The sequence below is a fragment of the Phacochoerus africanus genome, chromosome 7 (assembly GCF_016906955.1).
Source record: "Phacochoerus africanus isolate WHEZ1 chromosome 7, ROS_Pafr_v1, whole genome shotgun sequence".
Classification (NCBI taxonomy): domain Eukaryota; kingdom Metazoa; phylum Chordata; class Mammalia; order Artiodactyla; family Suidae; genus Phacochoerus; species Phacochoerus africanus.
The window spans coordinates 20,695,592-20,716,089 of record NC_062550.1 but is presented as its reverse complement, the minus strand read 5'-3'; the positions used below and the strand labels follow the sequence as shown (position 1 = coordinate 20,716,089).

Genomic DNA, 20,498 nt, shown 5'->3' with positions numbered 1-20,498 from the left:
CCCTGAGAAGCACAGGTTTGACCTTCCTGGGAACAAGGCGACTCTAGCTTCAACTAAACATTATAGGAACTCTTTATTATTAGACAAAAATAGACTCTTTTTCTCCCCCCATTTCATGTGATGCCACTCCGATCTCTGATCTCTCTGCTCCGAGGGGACATGGAGAAGGGAGTGCCTTGCTCCGCCCCTCCGCCTCCCTGCCATGCAGGGACCTGCCGCCGGGTGGCGCTGGCAGGGCCTGGCTCCCCTCCAGCACTGATGTTCCCCTGCAGGTGGGGCTGCCCTGATCCCCTCCACGGCTCCACTGCTGATGCCTCCTCACCCTTCACACACCCATCTCTGCCATCTGCTCACTTGCAAGGTCATTTCATAGGCCCATCCATTTGGCTTAGCAGGCTGGGGGCAGGGAAGGAGAGCAGTGTCCCAGGCCCGGTGTCCACTCCCCATTCGCAGGGGAGGGGCTGGTTCCCGGGTTTCCTGGGTCCAGGCAGGGGAAGTGAGGGCTGTGGGGCGTTGAGAGGGGCGCAGTGTCAACGTGGGCTCGGAGCTTGTGGGCTTGCCTTCATTTTCTCTGGCCCAGTAGAACTTTGGTGATGAAGGTGACAATGGCGCCTGCGGGCTGATCTGGGTCAAGCTCTGCAAAGAGGTGACACACATTCTCCCAGGGGCTTCCCGGCTTCTTGGCCACGAAACCAAAGATCCTGGGGGTGCAAAGACAGGGTGGGGAGGGGCTCAGCGTCCCTTCTCTAAGGGACTGCTGCGCCAGGGTTGGGGCAGGGGGAGGTGCCTTGATGCCATGCTGGGGAGGGGAGACTGCGCTCCCAGCGAGGCTTACTTGGAGGTGGTCCCGTCGGGGTTGGTCCATCTGCAGAAGGAGAAGAACCGTGAAGGAATGACCTTGGGGAATAGCTACCGCAGGAGGAGCTGGGTTGGGAACTCTGTGGGGCCCGAGGGGGCTACGGGGCTGCAGGAGGAGAGGGTTGGGGGGTCACCTCCGGTCCTGAGGGTCGGTGCTGGAGAAGGTGATGCTGTTCACTGGGTAATGGCGGCGAAAGAAGAGCCTGCGAGGGGGCAGAAGGGGAAAGTCGCATCCAGAAATTGGGGCCCCCAGGGTCTACACCCAGGGCTCGGTACACATACTCACTTCCTTTGGTTGTCTGTCAGCGTGATGCCCTGCGCTGAGACCTTGAAGTGGACAATGGCTGGTGTTGGCCGGGGGCTGCAGCTCAGAGCTGCTGAGCTGGCCCGCGCCACCGCCTGGGGGCCCGTCAGCGACTCGGTCTCCACTGAGGTCAGGTAGAGCACACTGCAGGCTTCAGGGGCAATGAGTGGGTTGGAAGGGAGCAGCGGCTCTGCCAGCACCCCCCCCCCCCGCCCCCGCCATCTACCTTCTGTTGCCCCCATCCCACCCCACCAGCTCTTGCACTCTGTCCAGCTGGTGCTGCTCAAAATGCATTCATCACATAGGCAACCTGCCAAAAAGGCAGATTCTGTGATTCTAAGACCTCTCCCAGACCTGGAATGAGGCCTGAGAATCTGCACTCTAACAAGCCCCCTGCCCTTGGAGCCTAGACTGAGGACCCCCTTTTCCACCTACACCCACAAACTTGGGGCTCCCCTGCCTTCATGGTATCTGCCAGGGCCCAGCCACTTTAAGGCCTTTCAGTGCCCTGTGCCAGTATCAGCAATGCCCCCCCTTGGTCCCCGGGGTTGGGGGGGAGGAGGGAGCGGCCCCTACCGGCGCCCTGACGCAGGAGGTCTGCCGCCGTGCTCATGTTGGTGGGCACTGGGGCCTCTGGGGCCTCCTCCAGGGGATCTGAGGGAAAGAGGGGTCAGCAGGGAGTGGCATTCCTAGGGGCTGGAGAGCGCCCTCTGCCGCCGGGGGGGAAGGCAGGCAGGCAGGCGGAGGGCGGGGCCCTGAGGATTCTGCCTTTGGCTGCAGAGGGTGGGGAGAGGTGGGAGGACAGATGACAAGACACCCACCTTTGCTAGGGATGCGCAGGCAGCAGGGCAGGGACAGTGGGGAGATGGAGTGCTGGGACACCAGGGCCGACAGGCTCCCTGCCGGGAAAGGAGAGAGAGGTCCTGAGGTGCCTGCAGATAACGCCCAGTCTACCTCCTCCTCCCTCCTGACAGCCCCTGGCCTCCCTGAGCCAGCCCGGTGCAGCCCTCCCGGCCCCCGCATCTCACCAAAGTAGGGCTCGCTGGGACAGCCCTTGATCTTCACGCCTTTGGGTCCAGTCTCAATGAGAAAGTGGCGGACCAGCTGTTCCGAGGGGTCCCCTGAAGGAAGACAAGAGGAAGGCTTTCTCAGACTCCAGGTCCTGCTTCTCCCCTGGGATTCTTTCCAGAGCAGGGGAGGTCATTTCCTGCCTCTCCCCACTGAGACGTGACAGGGCCCACCCCGCCTTGTCTTGCCTCTGCTACCTCCCCACCCCCCAGGGTCTGGCCACTTTGTACCTTTCCAGGGCTGGGCACTGGGTGGGGGCGTAGCCACCTTGAGAGCTAGCCCATAGGCTCCTTGGAATGAATGGCTGTCCCTGATCAGGAAGGCCCCAGGGTCCTTGTCCTTCAGCAGGGCGATGGCTGGCGGAGACAGGAGTAGTCAGAGCGGCTGACCGAGCCCCATGCAGCCCCTCCACTCTGTTGGGCAAGCTCCCCAGGCCTCTGGCCCTAAGAGCCAGAGGTGGCGCCAGCGCCTTGGATACCATGGGTGGTGGGGGGGAGGTCAAGGCCCTGGGGGAGCAACAGTGTTAGACATGGTTGGGCCTGAGCCCGGAATCACCTGCTAGGGAGAGGTTTGACGCAGAGGAGACCCGCTGAGACAGGAAAAAGGCACAATCGGAAGGACGGACTCCAGACAGAGCCTTGGAGGGGGGTGGGGACAGGCTGGCTTCTCACCTTGGTCACGGGACAGGTGTGGCTTATACCAGAATTTGGATGTATCCTGGACGAACTTGACATTGCTCTGGCTCTCTTGCATAGGGGGCTCTAGGACAGGGGGGGACTGAGCTTGGCCCCAGGTCTCCCCAGCACCTGTGCCATGCCCCTTCCAGGGAGAAAGGGTCCTCCCCCTGCAGGCCTCTATACCTGGGGGTGGGGGGCACTATCCGGGAGCAGAGGTGCAAAGGTGACATGGTGGCTGGTGCTTCTGGCTGGCGGTGATGCTTGTGATGCGTGCTCTGGGCCCCAGGGTCCTGACTGTTGCCCAGCCCCCAGCAGGTGGCGTTTCTCTGGCAGTGGGGGCTGGGTGGGGCCACTGACATCATATGATGTAGCCAAAGGGAAGGCAGGTGTGGGTGAACTCTGAGGTGGCTCTGGGTTGGCCACAAGCCAGGGCATCTGAGTAGGCACAGGGGTGAGGGGGGACCCATCTGGGCTGTCCGGGGGGTCTCGAAGGCCCTGCCAGGGGGTGTGGCGGAGGCCGGGCAGTGTGGTGGGCACAGGGCCCCTTGGACTGGCACTCTCTGAGCGGCCCCCCGGGCTCCTCTCCTGAGGCCAGTCAGGTGAGCCAGGCGGGGAGGCTGGGGAGAAGGGGCCAGGGGCTGGAGGCTCAGGCCCACTTCTTGCTGGCAGCTCCGAGGCCTTTTCAGCACCTCCCTGCAAAACAGGTGGCAAGGCCTCGCCAGGACTCAGTCTCTGAGTGGGCGCCAACGTGGGGGACCTGGTGTCCTGCCGTCGGGAGCTGCGGGGTGGCAGGGCAGGTGGTTAGTGGGGCCGCAGAGCCCCGTGTGGCCCCTTAGCCCAGGCTTCAGTGTCTGCTGGGACAAGGAGGTGCCTGAGCAGCCCAGCCCCCCTGTGTACCTCTCCTTGCCCTGGACTGGGCTGCTGGTGTGCAGGGGTGTGGAGGGACCAGACAACTCAGAGGAGGCACTGCCCTGGGCATCTCGGGGAGACCGAGGCAGGGTACTGTGCCCACTGGGGCCCTCCCGCCACGACACTGGTTCGGGCGACTCTGCAGGGAAGGTGAGAGGAGGGGCTGTGAGCCAGAAAGACCCCTTCCGTCTGGCTTAGCTCTTTCTCACTCTGTGCCTTCCCCACCATCTTCCAGAACCCTCCTCTGCCCTGGGCACTCCCCACCCCAGTGCCCTCACCTGCCGATGCCAAGGGTCCTGCTGGGGCCAGGTGCCCGGGCAGCGGATACCTGTCCCCTCCCTCCTCTGCAGGGATCTCGTAGCTCAGCTTCCTGGATTGGGGGTAGGGCGGGCTGCCCGGGGAAACGGAGCCGGCCCGTGGGGAGTGGGCACCGGAGCTGGGATACCCTCTGCCCTCGCCGTGAGGCACCCGGCCATACGCTGGGCAGTAACTGGGGACTGCTCCTCCATAGCTGTATGTCACCAGGGCAGGGTACCCTGGATGCCCATACCTGCCTTCGGGGCACATGGCGTAGGAGCAGCCCTCATGCCCTTCCTCGCCTGCCTTGGGTGGCTTCAGGCAGCTGTAGTCAGGCAGCGGGGCGTGGTGGTGCCCGCAGGCAGGCACCAGCAGGGGCAGCGGGTGCCCAGGTCGCACCGGGTGCAGGAGGGGCTTGCCAGCCTCGCTCGCCCACCCCTCTCCAGCCTCCCTCTCCAGCCGCAGCCCATAGAGGGCTGCCGTGGGCAGCGCCAGCTTCTCCTCACAGGCGGGGCAGGAGCACAGGGCCGGCAGCCCGGGGTCCTCCAGGATCACCACCTCCCGGTAGCCTGGGGGGCGGTAGCCAAAGTCCCCACTGGCCGGTTTCCCCAGCTCGGGTGGGTAGGGGTACGGCCCCTCGGACAGCGACCGGCAGAGGCGCCTCTTCTCCACGGAGGCCTCAGCATAGCCCTGGGGGGGCCCCTCGTAGCCCCCGTAGGCCAGCCGCCGCCTCTCCAGGGTTCCCTCTGGCCGGTAGTAGCCCCCGTTGGGGACCCCGCAGGGTTCCCGGTAGCCCTGGCGGCAGGAGCAGTGGCGGCTGAGGCCGGGCCTGTGGCCTGAATACAGCCCGAGGGGGGGGCCTCCGCCCACGGGGGGCTGCTCTTCGTCGTCGAGGATGGCTGTCTCGCGCCCGGCTCCCCGGCCCCCGCTGGCCACTCCACAGCCTCCTAGGAGGCGATCTAGCTCCTGCCGCTCGGCAGCCGTCGGGGGGGGCCGGCCGGGGGACTCGGCCGCCGGCTCGGTGGTCAGCGTGGATGAGTGGCCAGAGTCGCTGCTGACGGAGAGCAGCGGCGGGGCAGGCGGTTCCGGAGAGGGCGCCGGCGGGGTCTGGCGGAGACCGCGCTGCACCTGCGCATAGGGACTGCCATCCAGGGGTCCCCGGGTGTGGGTGAGGGAGTCTGGGTGTGGAGAGGAGGATCAGGGTGGGAGGGCAAGCAGGCAAGAGGGAGAGAGAGAGGGAGAGAGAGAAAGCGGGTGTGTGTGTGTTAGTGAGGGGCCAGCACTGGAGGCTCCATCCAGCTCGGGGCAGTTGGGGGGGGGGTCTCTGGGGAGGGGGCTGTGCCTGGGGAGGGAGGAGTGTGCCCCCGCAAGCCCCACCCCTGGCCAGCCCTGGGCCTGCCCCACACACCATCCACACTGTCCTCATGGTGCAGGTTGAAGTTCTCGTAGGAGTCCCAGCGCACGGCGGGCTCTGCGGTGTTGTAGTCAACAGAGACGGAGGCCTCGTTGCGGGGGCTGCTGCCTGCAGAGGCGCCCGGGGTTGAGGGGGTGAGGAGCAGGGAGAGGTGGCCTTCAGCCACCCGCGCCCCCCCACCAGCCCCGGCTTTTACCTTTGATCTTCTCTGGGCTGGAGGAGAAGACGAACTCCACCGAGGCTTGGAAGGGGAACCTCTCATCTGCGGGGAGTGGTCGGTGAGGAGCCAGGCCCCCGCCCCCCCACCCCCGCCAGCCTTCACCTGGGCTCCAGCTCCCAGACCCCTGGCCTCCGACTCACCAGTCCAGGCCTCATCCAGCTGGTCCTTGGGGAAGGCGAGCCGTGGCCCGTGGATGGTGCATGTGTGGAACTGGACTCGGAACACGAGGGTCCGGTCCGTCCCCCGGCTACCCTTGTGATAGCAGGTCACCTGGGGAGGTGGGGGAGGCTGAGGTTCAGGCCTCCTGTCTCCTCTGTGCTTCCACCTTGAGGACCATCTGGCCACAGCTCTGCCCTGCCTCGACTTCAAGGTGACCTCCCCATCAAGGCCCTCCCATCTGCCTTGAAGGAGGGCTCCCCAGAGATTGTGCAGCTGGCAGGTTAGATGACCTCCACCCCTTGCCCCACCCCCAGGACTCCCCCCATCGCTAAGGTCCCCTCACCATGACATCGCCTTTGAGGAGGAGGGCTGGCTCCAGGCTGATGCAGAGCTGCTGGGGACTAGGGCCTGCAATGTGACTGGGGAAGAGAGAGGGCAGAGTTGAATCCGAGGCACTTGGGTGCAAGGAAGTCTATGAAGAGTCAGGGAGTCCTTTAAGCATTGGCTTCCTCATCTACAGAATGGATCCCGTGATGGTATTAGCTTTTCAGGTGCAGGGGCTGGAGCTGGAGGTCCAGGTGTCTGGGGAGGCTGGAGAAATAGGGATCCAGGGAGCAAGGGGCTGGGAACAGAGCACTCACTAGATTCCAGATGTGTAGACAAGCTGCATGGACTGGTAGATCTTGAGGAAGGGCTGGAAGCCTGGAGGGGCAAGAAGATGGCACATGAGGGGTGCTGAGTGGAGGGGGATGGGGGACAGCCCCCCCTGCCACAGAATACATCCCAGGTAGACTCACCTGTGCCAGGTTCAAAGGCTGGCAGCACAGGCACAAGCACGTAGTGCAGGAATAGAGGGCTGCTGTTCATTCTGATGGAGCCCGACAGCAGACCACTGAAGTAGCTGATATACCTGCGGGGGGGGGGGGGGGGAGCGTCAAGGAGAACGTAAGCTCCTTCCTCTGCAGATCAGCCCTCCCACCACTTTCTCCTCAGCACATCCCTCCCTTCTTCCAGAACATCAGAAAGTTCTTCCTTGTGTCTAACCTCAATATGTCTTGCTGCTTCCAAGTTTTTATATTTGCCGTTCCCTCTGCCTAGCATGCTCTTCCCCTAGATCTCTGCTTCTTGTTATAGAGGTAGGCCTGACTGTCCTTTGAGTCTCTCTTTATCACAAGACTCAGCTTGGATCTGGCATGGATGTGACTGGGGTGTCGGCTGGCATCTGCAGCTCCTATTCGACCCCTAACCCGGGAACTTCCATATGCGGCAGGTGTGGTCCTAAAAACCAAAACAAAATAAAATTAAATAAAGAATTTGGGGAGTTCCCAAATTATTTACTGCATAACACTTGTCATCATCCCCCAATTTTTTTTTCTTTTTTGTCTTTTTTAGGGCTGCACCCAAGGTACATGGAGGTTCCCAGGCTAGGGGTTCAATAGGAGCTGTAGCCACTGGCCTATGCCACAGCCACAGCAATGTGGGATCTGAGCCGCATCTGTGATCTACACCACAGCTCACAGCAACGCCGGATCCTTAATCCACTAAGCGAGACCAGGGATCAAACCTGCGTCCTCATGGATATTAGTCAGATTCTTTTCTGCTGCACCATGACAGGAACTCCCCAAATTCTTTTTTATTTTATTTTATTTTATTTTATTTTATTTTATTTTAACTTTTGCTTTTTAGAGCCGCACCTGCAGCATATGGAAGTTCCCAGGCTAGGGGTCGAATAGGAGCTGCAGATGCCAGCCTATGCCACAGTCACAGCCATGCCAGATCCCAGCTGCATCTGCGACCTACACCACAGCTCACAGCAATGCAGGACCCTTTAACCCTGAGTGAGGCCAGGGATAGAACTCACATCCTCATGGATACTAGTCGGGTTCGTAACCTGCTGAGACACAACTGCAACTCCCCAAATGATCTTTCTTTATTCGCAGGTTTATTGCCTTCTGCCCCACTAGCATGAAAATAAGCTCCAGGAGAGTAGGGACCTTGTGTGCTTTGCATTCTCTGCACTTGGCACAATCCCTGGCACCCAGGAGGTGCTTCACGAAGGTGTGTTGCATGAACAGGAGAACCCTGGCCTTGGTAGCCATGGCGGGAGCTGCTTGGCCGGCCCATCCCCACCCTGGCTGCTCACCGGCGCTGGGAGGGCTGCAGCTCCGCGGCCACCTTGTCCTCGCAGAACTTCCGCATGGTAAGAGTAGCCAATGCCTGGTCCGCCCTGGGGACAGTGGGGCCAGCGGGGGGACTTAGGGACTGGTCGCCAGTCTGGTCTCTCATCCCTAAGCCCCAGGGGGAGGGAAGAGAGATGTGAGTCCCCCTAAGTCTAGAGGAAGTTCAGGGTGGCAGTAAAGAGAACTAGAGACCCCACAGTCACTTTACTAGTTGTTGGACCTCAGGCAATTGTTTCCCTGAGTTTTAGTTTCCTCCTCTGTAAAATGGGATAAGAAGACCATGTTATGGGTTGAATTGTGTACCCCCCAAAAGACATGTACCTCAGAATGGGACTCTATTTGGAAATAGGGTCGTTGCAGATGCAATTAGTTAAGATGTTATACTGGAGTAAGGCGAGCCCTTAATTCAATATGATTGGTGTCCTTAGAAGAAGAGAAAAAGAGACACAGACACACAGACACACAGATACACAGGAAGAAGGCCATGTGACGACAGAGGCAGAGGTGGGCGTGATGCATCTGTAAGCCAAGGAACGCCAGGGACTGCTGGCCACCCCCCGGGAGCCAGGAAGAGGCAAGGGAGGATTCTACCCAGAGTCTCAGTGGGAGTGTGGCCCTGCTCACACCTTGATTTTAGACTTCTAGCTTCCAGAACCGAGACAACAAATGTCAGTTTGTGACACTTGGCTAAGGCAGCCCTAGGGAACGAATACAGACCATCTGCTGGGAACTGCGATGAAGTACAAGTGAAAAGGAGGTGAAAAGGTCAAGGTTATAGTAAATGGCCCTCTGAACATCCAGGGGGGCTTCAGAGGAGATGGGCTCCTCAAGGGCCAGCTGGAGGAAAGGTCACTGGGGGAGGGGACACTCAGGGGCCCCAGAGCCTCACCCTGCGGAGATCTTGCTGTAGTGCATGTAGGCAGAGACGATGACCCCGAGCTTGCCCTTGCTCCCCTGAGGACAAAGAGATAGGGATGAAGGGCCTGCTGAGGCCACCCCAGCCCTGTGCCCTGCAAATCCGAGGTCCCTGCCCACCTTGCAGTACAGTACGACCACGTGCTGGGGGTCAGCACTGAGCCACGTCTCCATGGCTTTGCAGATGGAGCACAGCCTGTCCAAGGGGGGTGCGTGCAGCTCAGGCCAGCCGAAGTCCTGGACCTGAGAGATGCAGGTGTGGAACTGGGGCTGGTGGCCACCAAAGGAGAGAGGCGCATCGGGGTGGAACAGAGACAGGGTCTAGGGGCCTGAAGAGAAGGTCAGGGCCTGCTGGTTGTCCACGACAGCCTCAACACTCCTCCCCCAGGCAATGGGTTGGTACCTGCGGCACCATGCTTTGGGGTGTTCTAAGTGACATGTCACATGGGAAGGTGCTTCGGAGTGAAGTAGATAGCAACTGCTACTATTAATACCGAGGAGGCTGGGGGAGGCTCTGTTTAATGGCTTTAATCCCCTCCTACCTTGGGGTTTAGGCGGGTCAGGTCATGTCTTTTCTCTGAAAGGTTGAAGAGCTGCAAGTAAGAAGGGGCGTTAAGCGGAAGTGACCGCAGGCAGCAAGGCACCGTGATGCGTGGAGGTGGTCCACCCGCTGTGGCCCTAAGTAAGGATCTTTCTCCCAAATGGGGAGGTCGCTAAGGCCTGACCTAGCTTCAACAGCCTGGTCAGTCCCCTGCGAGATTCAGGTCTGCTCCCTGCTGCGCCCGGGGCCCCGCCCCCTCTGGCCCCGCCCCGCGGGTGTGACGTCAGGGAGCAGCCGGGCCCATCTGGACCTTCCAGCCCTCTCATTGGCTGACTGCGGCAGGGCCCGCCCCTCACCAGGTACTTGTCTCCGTGCTTGGATTGCAGCACGTGAGCCAGCTCGCGCAGGTGGCCCCGGTGTCGCTGCTCGTCCGGCCGCGCGGGGAAGGCGGCGGCCAGGATCCGCTCCGTCACGTAGGTGAGGTCCAAGTCCCAGCGGCGCTCCATGAGCGGGTCCAGGCTGAAGCTCCTGGGGAGGGGGCGAGGCCTGCGTAAGGAAGGGGGCGGGGGAAGGGGGGCGGGCATCAGGGGGCCGGTGTGAAGGACGGGTGTCTGTCTGGCCGACTCTAGGTGAGGCCTGCTGGGTCCTAGGGTGGGTGGGGCCGCTTGGGGGCGTGAGGCTGTTCCGAAGAGCTTTTGGGATGGGGGGCACTGCCCTGGGCTGAAGTGTGGGGCCAGCGGAAAGGGCTCATGTGGGACCACGCCCTGCGCCTGCATTTACCTGGGCAGAGTGCTGCGCTGCTTTGAGTGGTTCAGAGACTTGGTGGATCCCTGGTGGATGAGATGAGATGAGATGAGGCACGTCTTTGTGTGCCCCTCACTCTAGGCTCTCCACTCCAGAGTTCCATGGAACTTTTGTCCTCGGAAGAAACCTGGGTCCTTACTCCCCGAGCTACCTGCTTCCGCCCCCTCCTCCAGCATCACCTTACCAGGTGCTCTATGCGCCTCACTGGGGCCGTGTTTCTTCGCTAGAGGGAGAGGACGGAGGAAAAGGGAGTGGTTAGTTAGGGGAGGGGCAGGGCCCAGCGTGGGCCTGGGAGCAGTGGGGAGGGCTTGCCGGTGTCCCTGTGAGGGCTGTATTGGGTGGGGGGGAGAAGGGGGAGTCCTAGCCCCAAGCAGACCCAAGGGGATGAGAGCAGAGGGCTCAAATTCTTTTCCACTGCCTCAGGATGACCACTCTCCACAGCAGTCCATTCAAGGTGGTTACCTGGGGGCCCTCTCTGTGGCCACCAGACCTCTGGACACTACAGTGGCCAGGTTCCTCGCCTCCCCCACCCCATCCCAGAGCACACTCACCAGCTCCGCGGGAGGCAGGGCCTGACAGGACGAAGTCACCTGGAAGGAAACACCCGTGAGGGGCTGAGCGCCTGGTGAAACGGGCTCTCCTGGGCTCAAGGATGGGGCCACCCCTCAGCTCCAGCGAGAAGGTGAAGGGGCTCTCAGCAGATGGGCGCAGGCTGCAGCTGAGGTTCCTTTATTTAAGGGAGTCTCCCCTCTGGCCTCTCAGTCCCCCACCTTCTGGGCCCCCCACTTGTTGCTCTTGGCTCCCAGCCCCCTGCCCACACAGACCCCCATTCATCCAGCTGCAGGGCAGGAGTTATATATAGAGCCACGCAGGCAGGCCATGGCCAGGGACAGGACACTGGCCTCTTTCACTGGGAGACCCCGCCCCTGGGCACACAGCTCCCTGAAGTCAGCACCAGGGCCCTGGGACCCCCTGCACCGCAGGAAGAGGACCAGGGCACCTTCCCAGAGATGGAGCTGTCTCAGGTCCCCCGTGGACAGTGGGTGCTATCTACACCTTGCACCTTCTGCCCACTCTTTCCAAGGGCCCCAGATGAGACCCACCCGGGCATCCTGAGGACCCTTCCCCAGAGGGAAGGCACAGCCCATCCGGCGGTCCAGTCTCTGAAATCCTGCTCTGACACCCACCCACCCCACCCTTCCTCCTCCTCATTCTCCTCTTCCCCACCCCCCCATCCTCTCGCCAGCTGCAGCCTGGGCACAGCACCAAGACAAACGTGCTGTCTCGCTGTCCACCCGCCTGGGCCAGCCCTCCAGGGGGTGGAGTAGGGTGGTTCTTAAAGGGCCCGGTACAGCATCCTCTCCCACCCCAGTGGGGGTTCCCCAAGGATGAGAGGGGTGGAGAGCTGATGCCCATGTGGCTTCAGAAGCCTGTTTCAGAGGGGGAAGGGACTCCAGTGACCCGCCCCCACCAGGTACCCACCTTTGCTTCACATTTTCTGTGTGTTGCCACCTTGCAGACTAGAAGGGATACGGAGGGAGAGGGGTTAGCAGAGGTCTACTGGGGCGATGGGAGAGGGCCCTCTCCCAACTCCCCAGGCCCTGGAACTAGAACCTGGGACTCCCAGGACTCCAGCTGTACTGAGCTGACTGGAGTGGGGGAGCAGGGGCAGAGTTCAAAGGACGCGCATGGGGAGTTCCTGTCGTGGCGCAGTGGAAACGATCCCACTAGGAACCATGAAGTTGCAGGTTCGATCCCTGGCCTTGCTCAGTGGGTTAAGGATCTGGCGTGGCCGTGAGCTGTGTTATAGGTTGCAGATGCTCCTGGGATTCTGCGTTGCTGTGGCTGTGATGTAGGCTGGCAGCTATAGTTCCGACTGGATCCCTAGCCTGGGAACCTCCATATGCCGTGGGTGCGGCCCTAAAAAGCACCAAAAAAAAAAGGAAGTGCATGGCAGTGGTGCCAGGGATGGAGGGAGCCAGGGTTTATGTTCTACAGTGGGTGGAGGTGAAGAGGAAGGGAGAGAGGGAAGCCCCTAGTCGCAGGTCAGGTGGGAAGGTGATGGAGAGTACTGGGTCTCCTGGGTGGCCTGGGGTGCGTGTCATGGGGGCAAGGGCTGTCTGGAGGGGTGGCAGTGCTTGGCGCCCATGTTGCCCAGCCCAGGGGCAGCAGGTGCAGTACAGTTTCGACTCTGCCGTCTGCCTGCTGGGCGTGGTGCAACCCAGTGCCGCTGGGTGATGCTCTCAAGAGTCAACGTGTAGGGCGCCTCACCTCGGCATGAGACGCCTGTCCCATCGATGGTCACCTTACACACTGCACAGACCGGCGGTTTCTTCCGGAAAACCTTCTCCCGGAAGCTATGTGGCTCAGCTTTCCTAGGCTGTGGGTGGAAGGACAGACAGACAAGACAGAAGTGTCATTTCCCAGCAGGCCCATCTCCAGGGACTGGACCGGGGCCTGAGCACTGCGTGGTTTCTCTCTTTCTCCATCCTGATGAAGCCCCCGAACTCTTAGGATGTTCTTGGCTGCAGCTGTTTCTGAGCAGTCGGAGGACTTGTCCTCCACAGTGCATGGAACCTGGCGCCTTGCGTCCCCATAGCTGGGTCAGCTCCTCCCCAAGGGATCACTTAGGCCCCTCACGTGGCCCTGATGTGTGATACCCTCGAGGTCACTGCCGCCCAAACGCTAGAGCTTCCGTCCTGGTCGGGGTGGGGGTGGGGGCGCTCCCTGACTCCTCTAGGAAGACAGTCTGTTTCTCCTCCCATCCTACCCTCCCCAGCTGGAGGCCCCCGTGGAGAGTGGGGGAGCGGGGGCAGCGTCCAGACAGGAATGTAGGGTGTCCGTCACGCAGCATCCAGACTGACCCAGCAGGAGCGGCCTCTGCCAAGCCTGCTCTCCCAGCTCTTGCTGGCTGTCCCCGTGCTCTGGGCAGCTGACACGCCCTCCTCCCCCCACTGTCAGAACAACATGTTTACTCATTGTGCACCCAGGCGGCAGGCGGCAGTTGTGTAAGGAGGGGGCAGTAACGCGGGAGGGAAAGGCATGACACGGGGGGAAATATTTAGTGGCCTTACTGCCTCGGGACGTAGGAAGCACTCTGTCACTTGGAGAGGCTCAAGTGGGATTCCAGCATTGACGGGGGAGAGGGTAGACCAGAGGTTCTTGGGCCCCTCCCCACCCAGAGTGCAGTGAGCGAGGAGGCTGGGATGCTCCCTACGGCCAGGCCTGCCCTGTCCTATCCCTCCCATCCTCTGTCTGGGGACCATTTGCCTCCTGGCCTTGTGTCTCTTCTACCCATTTTTCTCCTGTTGTGTTCAAGTTCCTGCCTCCTGCCCCCACAGTCTTGTCTCATGGTGCCCCTGCGATGCTTCTTTTGGGGTAAAGCTGAGAGAATGTGGGGAAAGGAAGAAGGCAGCCTGGGGAATGCAGGTAGCAAGGCAGCGCAGCAGCGCCTCTGATTTCCCGGCTGTCCTTGAAGCAGCTGGATTAAACCCAACCTGAACTCTTCTGGACTGGACCAGCTCGGCCAGATCCACTAGGAAACTTGGGTGCAATATGGCATTAGCAGCACACACAGATGACGTCAGTGGAAGCCCCCCCCCATGTCTAAAGCACTCCTGGGACCTGGCTGCCTCCCGCCCTTCCTTTGCCACCCCCATCCCATTTCCTTCAAGCTTCTCAGTCTAAGGAAGCCCTCTCGAGCTCCCGAATAGTACCCAGAAAAGTCCTACAATGATGTGTACCTGCCTGGGTGCGGGGGTGGCTTTGGCCCGGGCAGGGAATGTGACCCTGGGTGCCAAAAGAGGCACCAGGGTCTGCTCTAACCCAAATTTCTGCTGCTCATGCCCCAGCCCTGGCCACCCCAAAGCAGCGGAGTCACAAGGAGACGCAGGATAAAGGGAGAAGGCTGCGGAAGTGGAAATGGGAAGAGGGTCTGGCCTGAGTCCTGGCCCCCTCCCCCACTGCCCACACCTCCACCCCTGCCCCTCCTCTGCCCAGCCAACGGGTACTCCTACCCTGCTGGTGGCCCGGCTGCTGTCCCTCCTCCCCAGGGCTCTGAGCAGCCGCTCCACGGGGCCGCTGGACTTCATGGTGTCCGGCTGCCTGGGGTGCCGGCTGTGGGGCCCGAACAATGCTGGGGCCTGGCCCGGGGCTTCCTGGAAGCAGCCTGGCGGAGGCAGCCGCTTCCCCTGGGTGGAGAGTAGGCTGTCTGGCTGGTGTGAGGAGAAGCCCAGCCCTGGAAGTGGAGGGGAGCGCAGGGGGGGAGGGGGCAGGTCGTTGCTCCAGGAAGTGGGGGAGGGGGGAGGATGTGTGGGGAGGCCAGGAGATCAGATTCCCAGGATCTACCCTGCTGGGAGTGTCAACCCAGGATCTTTTGCCCTCGACTGCCCCTACTCTGGTGCGGCCCCTGGCCCAGGGATCCACCCTATCCAGGGATCTGCTGATCCTGAGATCCAGCCCCCAGGGGGCGGGGCAGGGGCGGGGTGGGAATTTAGATCTCAGGGCAGGGCTCAAGGGCCAGTGGCCAGTGGGGAACACCGCGTCCCAGCCCGGCCAGCCTCCGCCAGCCTCTGAGCCTGAACTCTCGGGGTGGGTGCCCTGGGGACTTCTGGTGGGGAGGGCGGGGAGCTGGGAATCACTGTCCTAGAAGGCCGGCCTGCCTGTCCAGGGGCTGGAGGGCAACCTGCGGGTCAGCCTCCTGCCTCAGCTTCCCTGATGGTGAAGAAGTAGGGAAAGGAACAGAGGCACAGCCCCCCTGGCCCCACCGTCCACCCTGGAAGGTTAAATTCCAGCCAGAGACCGCTCTGCCCACAGGAGTGGGCCATTCCTCAGCGCCAGCCCAAAGCTTTTGAGGCCCTTCTCCTGAGAGCTCTGCTCCTCACACAGCCCCCCACTCACCGACTCTACTCCCTGGCTTGTTTCGGGGGACCGCTCGGGTCCCCAGCTCTGCTTCTGAGTCCAGCCCCTTAAGCCCTCCACCCCAGGCCCTGGGCCTGGGCCCCGTCCCCACCGCAGGAGCCCCAAGCCTGAGAACTACCTTCATGGTTCTCCCTGTTCGGTTCTCCTTCCTCAGCAGCTGTCCCAGGGCCCGAGGACTGGACAGCAGGCCCCCCTCCCAACCACACTCCACCCCCCTCCGTGGGCCTCCTGCCTCCCTCCTGGGAACAAGGCCAGCTTCCTGTCCCGGGAGTCAAGGGAAGGAGGTGGACTGGGGCCTTGGAAAGGGGGGCAGTGATCTTCCCCAAGGATAAGGGGTTAACAGCCTAGGGGTCCTCAGCCCCAAGCCCTGGACAGAGCCGTCCAGTTGCTTGAAAGAATGTGCAGATGTGTCCCCCTCTGCAATTTGTACCATATTTACTGACCCACCCAGGGCTCTGGCAGCTCCCCTAGCTCCGGCTTCTCCCACCAGGTCCCAGGCTTCCCTCTCCCCCCTCTTGCCCGTCTGCTTGGTCTAACCCTGCCTCCTGTGGGATGAGCCCACTCAGGACACATCCTTGGTTCTGCCCGCGCTGGGCCTCGTTCGCCGTTGAAGCTCTAATTCAACTTCCAGGTCAGAAGGTCTATACCCAGGGTACCTTGGCCAGAGGGAGGCCTAGCCTGTAACTGGAGAGGGGCATTGGCTCTGCAACCCACTCCCACCCCATCAGCCCTGGCTGGGTCTCAGGACATTCCAGGGCCCTGGCAAGTGAGGGCAACTGGGGCCTGGCCTGGTCTAGTCCCCAGTCCTGCGGGGGCCAGGAGAGGTGCTAGGGTAGCTGTGGGGGTGGGGGGTGGCCTTTCTCTCCTGCTATTGCAGGTATCCTGAGCCAGACCCCTCCTGCTGGCTTATTTCTACTCCTGCTGCCTCCTGAGGCATAGAAACTCCCCTTGCTTGGCAGTAGGTCCCCAAACATCCTCTGACCCTTGCTCTTGTCCATGTGGGTGGCTCACTCACCCCTGTGTTGGGTGGCCAGGGAAGCAAAGCTTTGAGTCTCACCACCCTGTGGAGCACCTCTGAAGTGAGATGTAGGCGTTCCTGTCCTGGCTCAGTGGAAACAAATCTGACTAGTACCCACGAGGATGCAGGTTCGATCCCTGGCCTCACTTAGTGGGTTAGGGATTCCGTGTTGCTATGGCTGTGGTGTAGTCCAGCCCAGCAGCTACAGCTCCAATCTGACCCCTGCCTGGGAAATGCCATATGCCGCGGGTGCGGCCCTTAAAAGACACACGCACACACACACATGCACGCATGCACACACGTGCATGCACACACACACACAAAGTGACATGGAGATAGGAGAGGGCTGAGCCCTCAGCCGGTGCTGAGAGGAAAAGCAGCTCCCTAGAGCAGGCCTGGGAAGCTCAGGCCAGACCCCCGGCACCCTCATCCTCTTGCCTGGAACTTTCTGGAGCCTGTCAGTCTCTCCCCCAGCCTGGCCCCTTCTCACTCTGAAGCCTCGGGTTTGTTTGGAGAAACCCCTCCGCCCACACTCCCCCTTCCTGGAAATAGCTGTGGTTGGATGAGCGGCTGGCAGCCCAGCCGCGGAGGAGGGGTGAGGCCCAGGGAAGGAGAGAGGGAGGGAAGGCGGGTGTGCGAGTGTCCCCAGGGGGACCTGGAGAATTGACAGTGGAAGCGAAAAGGGCCTAGGAGTAGGGGTTTGGAAGTCGCATCTGCCTCAGTTTCCCCAGATGTGACGTGGAAAAGGAAAACCCTGACAAGCACTCTCCCCAGCCGGTTCGCGCCCGGGCCCAGGCCTGCGGGGGCGGCGCGCGCGTGCGTGGCGGGACCGGGCCCCGGCGTCCGCGCCCCGGACGCGCGAAGACGAGATGACCCGGCCGGGAAGTGACCGCGGGCCGGCCCCGCCCCCTGGTCACCTTCCCGGCCTCCAGCCTCCCGTCCGCCGCGGTCCCTCGACCCCCCGGCCCCGGGTCCGCTTGCCCCCCGGCGGCCCCGCGCCCCCTGGCGACCGCCCCCGGCACTGATCGTGACGCACAGGCCACCGCCCTCCCGCCCCGCGCGGCGCGGCCACTTACCTGCGGGGGGCGCCCGGCGGGGCGGGGGCGCGGCGGGGCGGGGCAGCAGCAGGGGGAGCCCCCGGGCCAGCCCATCCCGCCCCCGACCCGCGCCGAGCGGACGCGGAGGAGGAGGAGGAGGAGGCGGGACGGGCGCGCGGTGCTCGCCCCCGCCGCTCCCCGTGCCCGCTGTCTCCTCCCTCCCGCGCGCTCCCCTCCCTCCTTCCCGGGCTCCAATCCCCACGTGCCGCCCGCTCCCCGCCCCTCGTCCTCCTCCTTCTCCCTCTTTTTCTCCCCACCTTCTCTGCGAAGCCACGCGCCCAAGCGCTGGGAGGAAGCAGGGATGCGGAGACGGGCAGAGACCCTCGGAGACCGGAAGAGATAGGAGTGCGGGGCGGGGGGGGGGTGGATTTTCACAGAGATGGGCCCGGAGAGCAGAGGGACAGGAAAATCTCAGAGTCGGGGAGCGACTAGCCCGGAGGGACCCAGGCCCCAAAACTTACGAGCCAGACAGACGCAGAAGAAAAAGTGGACCTAGGTCCGGAAGACCTGTAGCTCCACAGGTCCAGAGAAGGGTACAGAGGACTGCCTTGTCCTGTCCACAGGAGTGTATTTGGGATTGGGCTTGACCCCCAAATCAGGGACTACCCGCTAGCGCCCCCTACCTACCGGGCCTTCATTAGAAAACACCAGGTGTCACTTGTGTCCCAAGTCGCTGGACACCCTTTGTGCCACGGGAGACTATTCTTCCCAAACGGCTCACAGCTGAGGACCTCCACGTCAAGTTCGACCCCCGACCCCCACCTCCTAAGCCGCTCCAGTGAGCCCATCCATCCACTGCCCTTGCTTTGGAGTCAGGCTGACTGTCATTCTTCTTCCCTAGAAGTCTATTCCTTGCATCTAATGCAAGTACCAGGCTTCCCATGGAAGTTCCTCCTGTGGTCTAGTCTCATTCACTTCTTTTGCAATGTCTGGATCTGGTACTTCTGGATCTAGGACTTCGGGAATTGAGTGAACAGGCTGTGTGGCTGGTTTGAGTTGTGCCACGCCGGAGGGGAAGGTAGAGAGAGGGAAAGGGTGTCGTTTTAGAAGCTCAATCTATTCCCATTCCCAGATTCCCCAGTGTTCTTTAACAGGGAGCATTTCCTGAAACTCTCCCTCCCTCACCCTCCCCACTGGATTTTCCATGATGAAAGGGGGAGGGGAGGGGGAGTAGGGGTAGGAGGATTCCGAGGAGCTGGTGCCAGGGCCTCAATGCCCAATGCCTGCTCCAGGCAGCCAGTACCGCCAGCACTAAGGCCCTCTGTCCCCTCCCTGTCTCATCTCTCAACCGAGTCCTTTCTGTGCTGGTCTAGCATTTGGCAAAAGCTGAGAAGTCTGGTTCTGATTACGAGGGAGTGGAGCACCTGATTCAATTCTGGTAGCAAGGAAGAGGCTGGAAAACTGGGGATGGTGACAATACAGGTCCCCCAGGGACTGGCATTTGGGAGAGGTGGGTGTGAGCCTTGATCCTACTGAGCTGGTGTCCAATAGGCAGTCTCAGAGGTTAGAGCAGCAGGTGTCACTGGGGTCTGGAGGGAGGGCTGGGGGATTGGAATGGAGCCTGGGAAGGAAGGGGAAGGGGGGCATTGGGAGGGGGGATAGGCAAGAGTTTGTAGGAGAACTGAGGAGAGGGACAGGGATCAGAGGCTACTGGGGAGGGGGCAGGGCTGAAGATCATTTTGTGTATTTTGGCAAGATCTGATTATGAAGGGGAGGAGTATCCTGGTGGTTCAGTGGGTTAAGGATCCACATATTGTCACTGCAGTGGCTTGGGTCACTGCTGTGGCATGGGTTCCATCCCTGGCCCAGGAACTTCCATGTAGGTGCAGCCAAAAAAAAAAAAAAAATCAAGATACCTGAGATTTTAAAAATGTTTATTTTTATTTTTTGGAGGTTCCCAGGCTAGGGGTCAAATCAGAGCTGTAGCTGTTGGCCTACGCCACAGCCACAGCAATGGGGGATCCAAGCCACATCTGTGACCTACACCACAGCTCATGGCAATGCTGGATCCTCCCTAACCCACTGAGCGAGGCCAGGGGTCGAACCTGCGTCCTCATGGATACTAGTGAGATTCATTTTCGCTGAGCCACGATGGGAACTCCAAGATACCTGAGATATGAAAATTTGTTCACTTTGGAGCCTACGGCTAGCTCTTTTAACACCTTGTCCTTCCCAGGGTTCATGCGGGTCTTTGGCGGGGTCTTGGAATGCAAGCCAAAGGGGTAGGTTCTAGTTTCTGAAGGTACCAAGGGAGAGACTGGGACTTAGAGAAGAGGCCATGGATTGGATGGCAGAGCAGTAGGCAGGGCTAGAGCCTCGCGCTCATGCTGGTATTGCTGCTCCTTGGAATTGGGAAAGGGTCATAAGATGAGTCGCTGAACTTCCAGCTCAGACCTGATGCTTGCTCTCAATGTGAAGACCGGGGTGCGGGGGAAGGAGGCTGCACAGGAAGGAAGCTGATGAGGAAGGTTGAGAGTGAAAAAATGCAGGAGGTGGCTTGGAGGGCATGAAATAATAGTGGGTGGCACGTGGGGCCGGCCAGGCCTCCTGACTACGAGCTCAGAGCAGAGGGACCTTTAGAAAAGAAGGGGAGGAGTTCCCGTTGTGGCTCAGCAGTAACAACCTAACCCATGAGGATGTGGGTTGGATCCCTGGCCTCGCTTAGTGGGTTAAGGATGCAGCGTAGCCATGAGCTGTGGTGTAAGCGGCAGACATGGCTCTGATCTGGAGTGGCTGTGGCTGGGCCTGGCAGCTACAGCGTCCATTCGACCCCTATCCTGGGAGCTTCCATGTGCCACGGGTGTGGCCCAAAAAAGAAAAAAAAAAAAAAAAAAAGGAAGAAGCGGGAAAAGGAGGGGAACCGGGACGGTGTCAGTGAAGGTGAAACTGGAGTTGAGGAACACCCCCTGCCCCTCCCTGCTCCCTGATGCTCCCAGCAAGGTTTTCTTACCTTGACTATGCAGAGGGGAGCCCATCTTGGCATGGACGGCTCAACCTCCTCTTCCCTGGTCGGGGGTGATCCCATGCCTGTGACCTTGCGTGCGCAGATCCTTGGGGTGGGGGACTCCAGGAGGAAGGCATTGAGGGTGTGCACTGTTCTGGCTGGAAGAGGTCCGG

At 61.2% G+C, this 20,498-nt stretch overlaps 1 protein-coding gene across 7 annotated transcripts; it reads right to left on the bottom strand.

Annotated features, from left to right (window-relative positions):
* Window positions 1–48: 48 nt before the first annotated feature.
* On the bottom strand, window positions 49–20,498 carry TNS2 (tensin 2). 7 transcript variants are annotated; one of them, XM_047786711.1, is made up of 29 exons: window positions 15,385–15,454; window positions 12,618–12,726; window positions 11,829–11,866; window positions 10,898–10,936; window positions 10,531–10,569; window positions 10,323–10,372; window positions 9,899–10,070; window positions 9,544–9,594; window positions 9,122–9,244; window positions 8,976–9,040; window positions 8,050–8,133; window positions 6,704–6,816; window positions 6,548–6,608; window positions 6,250–6,325; window positions 5,888–6,017; window positions 5,724–5,789; window positions 5,522–5,635; window positions 4,095–5,291; window positions 3,805–3,955; window positions 3,091–3,685; window positions 2,902–2,989; window positions 2,461–2,586; window positions 2,191–2,283; window positions 1,984–2,061; window positions 1,739–1,816; window positions 1,145–1,313; window positions 993–1,061; window positions 836–865; window positions 49–701 (listed from the first exon to the last, which is right to left on the bottom strand). In XM_047786711.1, exons 1-29 carry the CDS (start codon window positions 15,388–15,390, stop codon window positions 563–565), a joined length of 4,149 nt encoding a protein of 1,382 aa, XP_047642667.1. In that variant the 5' UTR covers window positions 15,391–15,454; the 3' UTR covers window positions 49–562. The 7 variants fall into 7 exon arrangements, 2 of the variants coding, with proteins under 2 accessions (XP_047642667.1, XP_047642666.1); XM_047786710.1 differs by lacking the exon at window positions 15,385–15,454 and adding an exon at window positions 14,363–14,596; XR_007135814.1 differs by lacking the exons at window positions 49–701; window positions 836–865; window positions 993–1,061; ... (2 more) ...; window positions 1,984–2,061; window positions 15,385–15,454 and adding an exon at window positions 20,332–20,498 and having other exon boundaries at window positions 2,902–2,991; window positions 9,899–10,088.